At 41.9% G+C, this 12,087-nt stretch overlaps 1 protein-coding gene across 2 annotated transcripts in view; it reads left to right on the forward strand.

The window, feature by feature from the left end:
• Nucleotides 1-412: 412 nt before the first annotated feature.
• The window catches only part of LOC110530909 (fibronectin type III domain-containing protein 1), an 87,488-nt gene continuing 75,813 nt past the window's right edge, over nucleotides 413-12,087 (forward strand). Inside the window, exon 1 of one of the 2 annotated variants that reach the window (XM_090243392.1) lies at nucleotides 413-775. In XM_090243392.1, coding sequence (XP_090099518.1) covers nucleotides 703-775 — 73 coding nt within the window. In that variant the 5' untranslated portion in view covers nucleotides 413-702. The remainder of the gene's footprint in view (nucleotides 776-12,087) is intronic. The other variant, XM_090243393.1, reaches the window with a different exon arrangement.

Here is a 12,087-nt window from a genome sequence, read left to right on the forward strand (position 1 = left end):
CATGAGCATGATTTACGTGAACAAGAAGCTTGCGATATTAAGTACTTTGAGGAAAATATGCAGGTTTCTCGACTCATATCCTGACCTTTAGAAGGGATTGTTTGATGATTAGTTTAGAAAACGGCGGGACTCAGCCTGACAATGTGAATGTGATTGGTCGACAGGCTGCTGGGTGGGGCATTATACGTTTCCCCATTCATTGGCCACTGAGATTCTTATCTCCTCTGAAGTATCTCTGGGAATACTGGTTAACATCCAAAAGCGGAAGTCATGTCACAGGCTTACTTCCATTTCCCCTATAGAGAATGATAGCGGCATCTAGTGGCCAAAAGGCTGTATTAACATTGGCAGCGCCATTAGAGGCTTCCGCCATTTTAATGTAGTACTTCCAACTTCATTTGGCGACCCTGTTGGAGTCATGTCCAACGGGTTCATCAGGAGGGATCAGCCAATCGTGAAGAAGAAAATTTGCTATTTCGAAATGGAGATTGCCTCAATGGCACTGCCCATACTGTCACAGACGCTATAATGGCACAGATACAAAGATGAGTACTCTATCTTACTCTATGATTTCCCCTGAAAACCAGATGCATCCGGTTATTACTGTCCCCACTGAAGGTGCTCCCAGTCCAGCCAGCCTTCCCTCTCCCTCCTCTTTCCCTCTGTTGCGCAGCACCGCGGGACTAGAGCACTATACTCACTATGGCATCCACCACAGCACGGACTCTCTTAGTGCTTTTCGCCACCTTCTGTGCATCAAGTACTGGATCAACAGGTAAAATCACCCTTTTAATTTATATTTTCAGAGCAGATGCATGGTTTCAGTTTTTCACTAATGAGGTAGCACTTTATTAATTGATTTATGTCTGGGATATGTGGAGCTGGGCTAATAGCCTAATCGATAATCAATTAATTATTTACCCCATAAATATAATATATCCAGTTCCCAATCCGCAATTGTTTTTCTTTGTTTGTTTTATATCACGTCAATAAACCAATAGCTTCTAATTGAGCTGCTGCTGGGACATATATCATAATTACCACGTTGCATTGCAGGGAAAAGTGTTTGTGAGAGAGACTCATTTTAGCAAATCTTCTGGTTTGTGTGGCATTAACAAACTATGCAAAATATGAGGGAAAGTATATTATTTTGGGGACAAATGGTTAAAAGAAAAATGCTTAACAGTTTGCAGATGGGGAATGAACATACCAGTCAAAGTGAGCAATAATAATGAATTTGGGCTGTGAAACTAGGTTTCATCGTTTCTGGTCTGGAAGGAAAATGTGATGTAGCCTTTTGAGCGCAGGAGTCATGGAATATGCGCTTACCTCATTGGCGCACACTGAAGTAGCTTTGCTCTACAATTAAAATAAGATGACGAATATTAGATCATAAGCCATATGATTAGTATCAATCACCAAACCAAAGAAATATGAAGAAAAAACTGCTTTGATTGATAATGGGACGTCACAGTGCCAAAAGGGTATTCTAATTGGCACCAGTAGCAACTCCATGATGGCCCGGATTTCAACTCCAACCTCGCAGGGAGAAGGGGCAAGGAGGAAAAGGTTGACTTTCTCATAAAGTTTCTGTCAATCTCGCTCCATATGCATCTGGGTGTCACTATAGCTTCCACGTATTAGCAGTTTGACTTTTATTGGGATGAATCTTGTCCCGGAGGCAGAGGTGAAGGATTTCCTCTCGAAAGTCAAAATTGGCTATAATTCCTTCAGAAAGTATTCATACTCCTTGACTTATTCCACATTTGGTTATGTTACAGCCTGAATTCAACATAGATTCAATATTTTTTTGTCACACAAACTATGCAAAATATGAGGGAAAGTATATTATTTGGGGGACAAATGATGAAAAGAAAAATGCTTAACAGTTTGAAAACATGATTTTTGAAATTGTGTCAAATTGATTGAGAATTAAAAAAAAGAAATATCTCATTTATATAAGTATTCACAGTCAATACTTTGTAGAAGCACTTTTGGCATTGATTACAGCTGTGACTTTTTTTCGTTGTTGAATTTTAACCCCTTTTCTCCCCAATTTTGTGGTGTCCAATTGTTAGTAGCTACTATCTTGTCTCATAGCTACAACTCCCGTACGGGCTCAGGAGAGAGGAAGGTTGAAGGTCATGCGTCCTCCGATACACAACCCAACCAAGCCACACTGCTTCTTAACACAGCGCGCATCCAACCCAGAATCCAGCCGCACCAATGTGTCGGAGGAAACACCGCGGCAACCTTGGTTAGCGCGCACTGTGCACGGCCCGCCACAGGAGTCACTGGTGTGTGATGAGACAAGGATATCCCTACCGGCCAAACCCTCCCTAACCCAGATGACGCCAGGCCAATTGTGCGTCGCCCCACAGACCTCCCGGTCGCGGCCGGTTACGACAGAGCCTGGGCGCTGCAGTACAGTGCCCTTAACCACTGCGCCACCCTGGAGTCCCTCAACAGCTGTGACTTTTTCTGAGTTAAACTCTAAGAGCTTTCCACACCATCAAAATGCTTCAAGTACTGTCAAATTGGTTGTTGATCATTGCTGGACAACCATTTTCAGGTCTTGCCATATATCTTCAAATAGAGTTACAGTACCAGTCAAAAGTTTAACTCTTCTTGTCACGACTTCCGCCGAAGTCGGCTCCTCTCCTTGTTCGGGCAGCGTTCGGCGGTCAACGTCACTGGCTTCCTAGCCATCGCCGCTCCATTTTTCATTTATCCATTTGTTTTGTCTTGTTCCCTGTACACCTGGTTTTCATTCCCCAATCACACTACATGTATTTATTCCTCTGTTCCCCCTCATGTCTTTGTGTGAGATTGTTTTGTGTTACGTGTCTATTTTGATGCGCCATACTGCTATGCGTTTATTCTGTGTTTTTTTTCATGAGGTATGTTTATTTGTTTGTACTTAATATTGTGACTGTTTGCGTATTTGCACTTTTGCCAATTGGCTGGAGGTATCGACACAGTGGCGTCCGTCTGTTGGTTTCTCCTGCCTAAATAAAGTGTGCGCCTATTCACAACTCTCTGCTCTCCTGCACCTGACTCCGCTCCCAGTGCGCACATCATTGACACATCTACTCATTCAAGGGATTTTCTGAAATGTTTGTAAAAAAAATTTACATTGTATAATAATAGTGAAGACATCAAAACTATGAAATAACACAATCATGTAGTAACCCCCCAAAAATGTATATTTTATATTTGAGATTCTTCAAAGTAGCCAGCCATTGCCTTGATTTACACACTCTTGACATTCTCTCAACCATGCATGAAGTAGTCACCTGGAGTGCATTTCAATTAACAGGTGTGCCTTGTTAAAAAGGAATTTGTGGAATTTCTTTCCTTCTTAATGCATATAAGCCAATCAGTTGTGTTGTGACACGGTAGGGGCGGTATACAGAATATAGCCCTATTTGGTAAAAAGCAAATCCATATTATGTTAAGAACAGCTAAAACAAGCAAAGAGAAATAACAGTCCATCATTACTTTAAGACATGAAGGTCAGTCAATGCGTAAAATTTGTGTCATCAAGTGCGGTCGCAAATACAATCAAGCGCTATGATGAAACTGGCTCTCATGAGGACCGCCACAGGAAAGGAAAACCCAGAGTTACCTCTGTGGCAAAGGATAAGTTCATTAGAGTTACCAGCCTCAGAAATTGCAGTCCAAATAAATGCTTCATAGAGTTCAAGTAACAGAAACATCTCAACTTCAACTGTTCAGAGGAGACTGCATGAATCAGGCCTCCATGGTAAAATGTATGCAAAGAAACTACTACTAAAGGACACCAATAAAAAGAAGGGACTTGCTTGGGCCAAGAAACATGAGCGATGGACATTAGACTGGTGGAAATATGTCCTTTGGTTTGATGAGTCCTAGTTTTAGATTTTTGGTTCCAACCGCCGTGTCTTTGTGAGACACAGAGTAGGTGAACGGATGCTCTCCACGCTTGTGGATCTCACGTTGAAGCATGGAGGAGGAGGTGTGGGGGTGCTTTTCTATTGACACTGTCTGTGATTTATTTCGAATTCAAGGCACACTTAACCAGCATGGCTACCACAGCATTCTGCAGCGATATGCCATCCCATCTGGTTTGCACTTAGTGGGACTATCATTTGTTTTTCAACAGGACAATGACCCAACACACATCAAGGCTGTGTAAGGGCTATTTGTCCAAGAAGGAGAGTAATGGAGTGCTGCATCAGATGACCTGGCCTCCACAATCATCCGACCTCAACTCATTTTAGATGGTTTGGGTTGAGTTGTACTGCGGAGTGAAGGAAAAGCAGCTAACAAGTGCTCAGCATATATGGGAAATCCTTCAAGACTCTTTGAAAAGCATTCCAGGTGAAGCTGGTTGAGAGAATGCCAAGAGTTTGCAAAGCTGTCATCAAGACATAGGGTGGCTACTTTGAAGATTCTAAAATATGAAATATATTTTGATTTGTTTAACACTTTTTTGGTTATTTCACTGTTTGGATGTCTTCACTATTATTCTACAATGTAGAACATTTTTTTAAATAAAGAAACACCCTTGAATGAGTAGGTGTGTCCAAACTTTTAACTGGTTCGCTAAGTCAAAACTGTAGCTCAGCCACTCAGGAACATTCACTGTCTTCAGCACAGGAGGTTGGTGGTACCTTATTTGGGGAGAACGGGCTTGTGGTAATGACTGGAGCGGACTCAATGCATCAAACACATTGTTTGCAGGTGTTTGATGCCATTCCATTCTGGCCATTATTATTAGCCGTTCTCCCCTCAGCAACCTTCTTTGAACTCCAGTATAGATTTGGCCTTGTGTTTTAGGTTATTGTCCTGCTGAAAGGTGAATTCATCTCCCAATGACTGGTAGAAAGCAGACTGAACCAGGTTTTCCTCTAGGATTCTGCCTGTGCTTAGCTCCAATACGTTACATTTTTATCCTGAAACACTCACCAGTCCTTAACGATTACAAGCATAGCGATATCATGATGCAGCCACCACTTTCCTTGATAATATGGAGAGTGGCACTCAGTAATATGTTGTATTGGATTTGCACCAAACATAACACTTTGTATTCAGGACAAAAAGTTAATTGCTTTGCCATATATTTTGCAGTTGCAAGCAGGATGCATGTTTTGGAATATTTCTTATCTATACAGGGTTTCTTCATTTCACTCTGTCAATTAGGTTAGTGTTGTGGAGTAACTGCAATGTTGTTGATCCATCCTCAGTTTTCTCCAATCACAGCCATTAAACTCTGTAACAATTTCAAAGTCACCATTGGCCTCATGGTGAAATCCCTTTCCAGCAATTGAGTTTATTAAGGACATTTGTATCTTTGTAGTGACTATTGTTATTTTTTTACCCATCTACCTGCTTTGTGGTTGAATCTGTGTTTGAAATTCACTGCTCGGCTAAGGGACCTAACAATTTTCTGTATGTGTGGTGTACAGAGATGAGGTAGTCATTAAAAAATCAGGTTAGTAAGAGTCTAATGACTCGCCCGTGCATCAATCTAAGTAACATAATTTTAAAAATCCTCATCAAAATCTGTCAGTTTAAGCTAGAGATATGACCACCATCTCAGTCCAATGCATCTGCCTAGGTCAGTCTTCCGCATCTGCGGTGGAAGGTCGGTGAGCTACAGCCGTGTTTGTCAGACCACGAGACATCCCAAAATGTGGGATTAGACAACACATAAATCCAATCAGGATTTATTTTTGGTTGTCTCAGGGGAGACAAATCTAGCTACCTAATTCAGCCATTGGCTAGGCCCTCAGAAGCTAAATAGAAGGCATCTGCCATTCAACTGTATTAGCGCCAGGGTTGGGGTCAATTCCATTTACATTACAGTCAAATTCCAATTCTCTTCAAAGCTTTCCAATTAGGAAAATGTGGAATTGGAATTAGAATTTGGTTTACTTTATAAAATGACTTTAATTGAAATTAATTGAACCCAACCCTGATTATGGCAGAATTTTGGAGTGACAGTGGAATCAACCAATTACATTTAGACTTGTAATGGGTGGGACAATTTTTACAAAAACATATGGACATTTCTTTCTTCTCGAAGGCCGGAAGGTCATTACGCAATAGTGAGCAGTAGTTTTCCCACGGTCTAGGTAACTACGTTGTTGTAGGTTAGTTAAAAGCATGTAGCGGCTGCAGCAGGTGTTATCGAAGAGGATGTTGTTGCTCATTTGTTAGTTTTGCCCTTTTCAAGATTAAACTTTCAACAAGAACTTAAGTTTCAAATGATCATTATAAAACAGGTTGTCTGGATCCTGGATGCTGATAGCATGTAGTTATAGCACCACAATCCCCACATTCCACAGGCAATGCTTGTTAACAGTTCCAGCAGGATTATCCACTGTCCCATAGCCCAGCTAGCGTCTAGACATGATTTCCCTATGCTACTAGGCTATCACTTGTTTGCAACTGTTGGGGATTGTCTAATCCTTGTTGTCTGCCTCTATGACCTGTGCAACAATGTTGCATATATTTGTTTTAAATATACTTATGTTTGTGAAACATTGTTGCATTTAAACTTCATGTGAATGTGAAGACCATGTTGGCGTAATAGTTGTACTTTTCGACTGGGAAATGCTTAGCCTAATGGTTGTGTTTTTGTCTCCTTATCATTGGAACCTACCTGCTTATTATGTCAGAGTGAATGTGCTGCTTATTCTTTAACTTCAGGCTGTGAGTGACAGCTGTCTTTCTATCGGCCCTCTGTGTTTTACAAAAAGTATTCTCTCCTACATGGAGTGTGCTGGCATTACGGACACTGCCCTTCCAGCATCACACGCCTGTTACACTCCCATCCTTGGATTTGTCACTGTTGTCGCTTTTGGTGATAGTGGGAAAGTGATGGCGTTAGGCTGTGCAAGCAGTGTGGTTGCTGCTGCGATGTCTGTGTGAGTGGCAGTATGAATCGTGGCTTAGCCTCAGGTCGGTTAGATTCAGCTGGGCGCATTAAGTGATGCTATGTTATTTTTCTGTTTTGCGTTTGGTACAACGTGCTGGAAGATTTTTTTTACCCACTGAAGGCCTAGGTCCAATAGCCATGGTTCGTCACTGGAAACATGTGTCGCTCAGTTTCCTCTGTTACCATAGGGATAGGAGAATAGGTCAACACATGCTTCTAACTAATTGGAATGATGAACATCGGGGTGGGCAGAGCCATGGAATATCCATCTCGAAAGACCTCCCTGAGCACATCCCCTAACCATCATTATTGTCAGTAGAAGCCCATTAGGCACACACTGGTTGAATCAACGCTGTTTCCACGTCGTTTCAATTAAATCACGTTGAATCAACGTAGAATAGTCGTTGAATTGACATCTGTGCCCAGCGGGAGGGTTATTCAGTGTGACAGGGAAGTGTAAAATATGCTCAAACAATGACAACAACAAGACACTTTGAAGCCAAATGACTTGGCAGACTGACAAATGATCCAGCATTTTGATCTGTCAGATAGGAAGTTCTCCCTGAGCAGATTGAGGGGCACAGGCAGGTTACCTTGTGTTTCACTGGGGTCTCATTATCACTATCCATTCCATTCCATGTTAGCAGGTGAAGTGTAAAATGGAGATAGCACAGGCAGACAGAGATTTCCGATCCACAGACAGTACAGATGTTTTAGAAGTGCCTAGAGCGCACGGTTTGTGAAATCAATTTGGAGCCACGCTCACACTTGCTGTGAGAGTACCTGTTGCTCACCAGAGGGGAAAAAGGCCTGAGTGAAAAAAATTCAAAAGGCTGGAGTTTTGGAGAAGATTAGCCAGCTAATTAATCCCTGTTGATCTGATTTAGCTGCCACGTTACAATAGCCCTCTCTTCCCCCTTACCCTTTCTCCCCTAATCTCCTCTCTCTATCTCTCTCCATTTCTCATTAAATCTTTCTTAACCCTCTTTGTCTGACTTCCTTATTTCCAATTCCTGCCTTTGCTCACTTTTTCTACTCTCTCTCTCTCTCTCCCTCTCTCTCTTTCTCTATTCTCTCTCTCTCTCTCTCTCTCCCCCTCTCCCGCTCTCTCACACTCTCTCTCTCTCTCTTTCTCTCAGACATGCGTGCTCAGTGGGTGAGGTCATCCAATTAAACTTAGATGCTGTTTGTTGTGGTTCTGTCCTTTTCTTGTCCACTGCCCCCCCCCTTCCTCTTTTACTCCTCTCCACTCCTCCAGACTTCCACACAGTGCCGAGGGCTATTCATTTCTTACAGTAAGCACTTAGTAAAAGCACAAAAGCCTAAAATCCCCAAAAGCCTAGCCAAGTATGACACTACAGTAGCATTGTGATGAACAAAATTAGAGGAGTTCTGGGGAGGGACCAGGCTATTGGAACAGAGTCGACAGGAGGTCACTGGTTGAGTGACAGAGAGACAGAGAGGCAGAGAGACAGAGAGAGAATCAAGTTAGAGAAAGGGAGAAGGGGAAAAGAGGGAATCATGTCCTCGCAAGCCACAGGAATTTCTCCGTTCCGCCTCACCAAGAGGAATTCTACAGGAGCACTTCTACAGGATTGGCAGATCTCAGATTGAGCTTCGGGGTTTCAACTGTAACACAGGGGAGAAACAGAGAGAAACATCTATTGAGACAGACTGACAGACAGGGAGCATGTAGCTAATACTTTCCAGCGTGTCGACTGCAAGCGTGTTTGATCACCTGACGTGGGGCCGAGCCAGGCTCTCTCACCTGTCACTCAGGTGTCCATCAACCCTGCTGCTGATGGGTCTCACCTCGGGATGTCATCTCTGGGCGTGGTTATGTTTGGTTAAACAGGTAGCACCTGGGCTAGTGAACATCTGTCACAGAGGGACTAGAGAGTGAGAGTGTGTGTGTGTAGAGCGTGTGTGTGTTGGACATAATGCGTTTGTGTAGAATGAAAGTGTGAACTCCAGGATTAGCAGTAGGTAGCATTGCAGTGTAGTTGACTCAGAGAACCATGATGTCATGATGGTTTAGGGTTGGTGTATTGATCATGTGAAGGGATGATGTGAAGTATATTGGGCCATGGTTTCACTGGTTTGCTGAATTTGTGGAGAGTTGTATGTGGCAGGCGCGAAAATCTGATATCAACTTTGGAGGGGGCATGAAATTTTCTCAAGAGCAATTCCTGAGGGGCACACCAAAAGTAGTGCTGTAACACAGCCTACGTTGTAATATGTTAAATGTATATTGAGGAACCATAATTACTACTACTGGATAATTGATAGGTACAGTAGTTAACTGAAGGGTTGTCCCAACTTGTTCAAATGTTTAAATCATTATAATACTACTACTATTAATAATAGTCATAGCACTGTTCCTTATCAGTCCAGTATGTACCTGGTTAAATAAAGGTGAAATAAAAAAATTAAAAGTTCCCTGGCGACAATTTAGCTTTTGCAACGAGACCATTAAATATATTTTAGACAATGGTAGAAGAGGGTGTAGTTCTGTTCAGTTTATCGCTAACCATATCACAGGGACTTTGAAGCACTACAGCTGCATGCTGATCTTGGAATAAACTGACGATAGCAAAGATCCCATCTTTGACGACGCCACATAAATGGAATAGGTACTAGCTAGCTTGATAGTCAATGTTTGCTTTAGTTTGTGCGCTAGCTCTGCAAATTAGTGTGTGTACCCTGCCAACATTTTTATTTTCTTAAACATTGATATGGCACGATTGACTGGATTAACCTCACGTCAGTTACGTGCATTGAGTGCCTTTCGGACAGTAGATACGAACCCTCTATTATCTTGCCAGCTAAAGAACTGGCAGCGGATCAAACCATTGTGAGGCAAATGGCGGGGGGGTCGCAATCTTTTGAAACTTAAAACTTGTTGGGGATAGGGGGCAGTATTTTCACTTTGGATGAATTGCGTGCCCATAGTGAACTGCATCCTACTCTGCCCTAGATTGCTAATATATGCATATTATTATTACTATTGGATAGAAAACACTCTGAAGTTTTTAAAACTGTTTGAATTGTGTCTGTGAGTATAACAGAACTCATAGGGCAGGCAATCTTCCAAACAGGAAGTGAAATTCTGAATGTGGGTCAAATTTGACGTCATCGCCCCTTCCTTTCCAAATAAGATATGGATATGTTAGCACTTCCTACACCTTCCACTAGATGTCCTCATTCAGTAGAACGTGGAATGGAGCCTCTGGTGTGAACTTTGACCGAATGGGAGGGGAAAGAGTCACTGTCTTGGCAGAATGCAATTTCCCTGTGGTGCATTTGTCTGTTGATGTCACCGTCGTTTCATTTGGCTGCAGATGAAAACGTATGATCCGGTTCGAACGTTATTGGATATATATGAAAATAACATCCTGAAGATTGATTCTCTACTTAGTTTGACCAGTTTATTCGACCTGGAATATATATTTTTGAAGTTTTCGTCCGAGTTCTCCTGGACCAGCGTCAGCTTTTGGGCACATGAGCTGAAAGTGCTAGCAAATGCCGCTAATTGGACACTAGTATTGGACATTATGGAACAAAACAACGATTTATTGTGGAACTAGGATTCCTTGCACTGCATTCTGATGAAAGATCATCAAAGGTAAGGGAATATTTATGATGTAATTCGTATTTCTGTTGACTCCAACATGGCGGAGAAATATATTTACGTCTGAGCGCTGTCTCAGATTATTGCATGGTAGGCTTTTTTCATAATGTAAAAAAAAAATCTGACACAGAGGTTGAAGTAAGAACCAGTGTATCTTTAATTACATGTAGAACATGTATCTTTCGTCAAAGTTTATGATGAGTATTTCTGTTATCTGGCGAAGCTATCTATAATTCCTCCGGATATTTTGGAGGCATTTCTGAACATGGCGTCAATGTAAACCGAGATTTGTGAATATAAATATGCATATTATCGAACAAAACATAAATGTATTGTGTAACATGTCATATGAGTGTCATCTGATGAAGATTATCAAGAAGGTTAATGATTCATTTTATCTCTAATTCAGCTTTTGTGACTCTATCTTTGGCTGGAAAAAATGGCTGTGTTTTTCTTTTGATTTGGTGGTGGTCTAACATAAATATATGTTGTGTTTTCGCTGTAAAACATTGAAAAAATCGGACATGATGGGTAGATTAATTTAACAAGATGTTTATCTTTCATTTTCTGTATTGGACTTGTTAATGTGTGAAAGTTAAATATTTCTAAAGAATATTTTTGAATTCCCCGCGCCACCTTTTCAGCTGAATGGGGGGAGTTCCCCTCAGGGAACGCCTTGCCATAACATGTTTTAATTAAAAACGAGCTATTAAGTGTTTATAATCAGCACAAGTGCTTTCATTGCGTATTATTATTATTGAAATTACATAGTTATGTTTACAGTGATATATTGGGGGGGTCGTGTGTCCCCCGTCCCCCCTGGGATTTCCGCCTATGGTATGTGGGTTAGAGGGTATACTGAGGTGTGTGTGTGTGTGTGTGTGTGTGTGTGTGTGTGTGTGTGTGTGTGTGTGTGTGTTGTGGGGAAAAAGGGGTTGGTAGGCTGTAAAAATCAGACCTGCAGAGAAGCGCAGGTGCATGACCCAGAGGGTTTCTAAGACAATTTTTGGACGAGGCTATGACACGTCCTTAGGGCTTACTTCTGCACATGCTGCTTGCTCTGTTGCATACAAACACACACACACACACACACACACACACACACACACACACACACACACACACACACACACACACACACACACACACACACACACACACACACACACACACACACACACACTTTCCTAAAAACCAGGGACACGCACACACTTTCACACATTTCCCCTTACACAACACTAAAACTATCCTCATTCCTTACATAGTCAAACTATCATAACTATCACACACAACACACATGCACAGTATCTTAGGGTTTTCTTGGGGGGAAAAAACAACAAACGCCAAGTTAGTATGACACTATAAAACAACGCAAATATAATTACCACAGTTACACTGCAACCTCTTTAACTTCAGCCAGACTGTCAAATATATGATATTAGCCTCATAGTCAACTTTCTTCCTTCATTAATGGTCTATTATTAGACACACACACGCGTGCGCACGCACACACGCACACACGCACGCCCAC

This window comes from Oncorhynchus mykiss, chromosome 8 (genome assembly GCF_057628025.1).
Source record: "Oncorhynchus mykiss isolate SJ-2025 chromosome 8, ASM5762802v1, whole genome shotgun sequence".
NCBI lineage: Eukaryota > Metazoa > Chordata > Actinopteri > Salmoniformes > Salmonidae > Oncorhynchus > Oncorhynchus mykiss.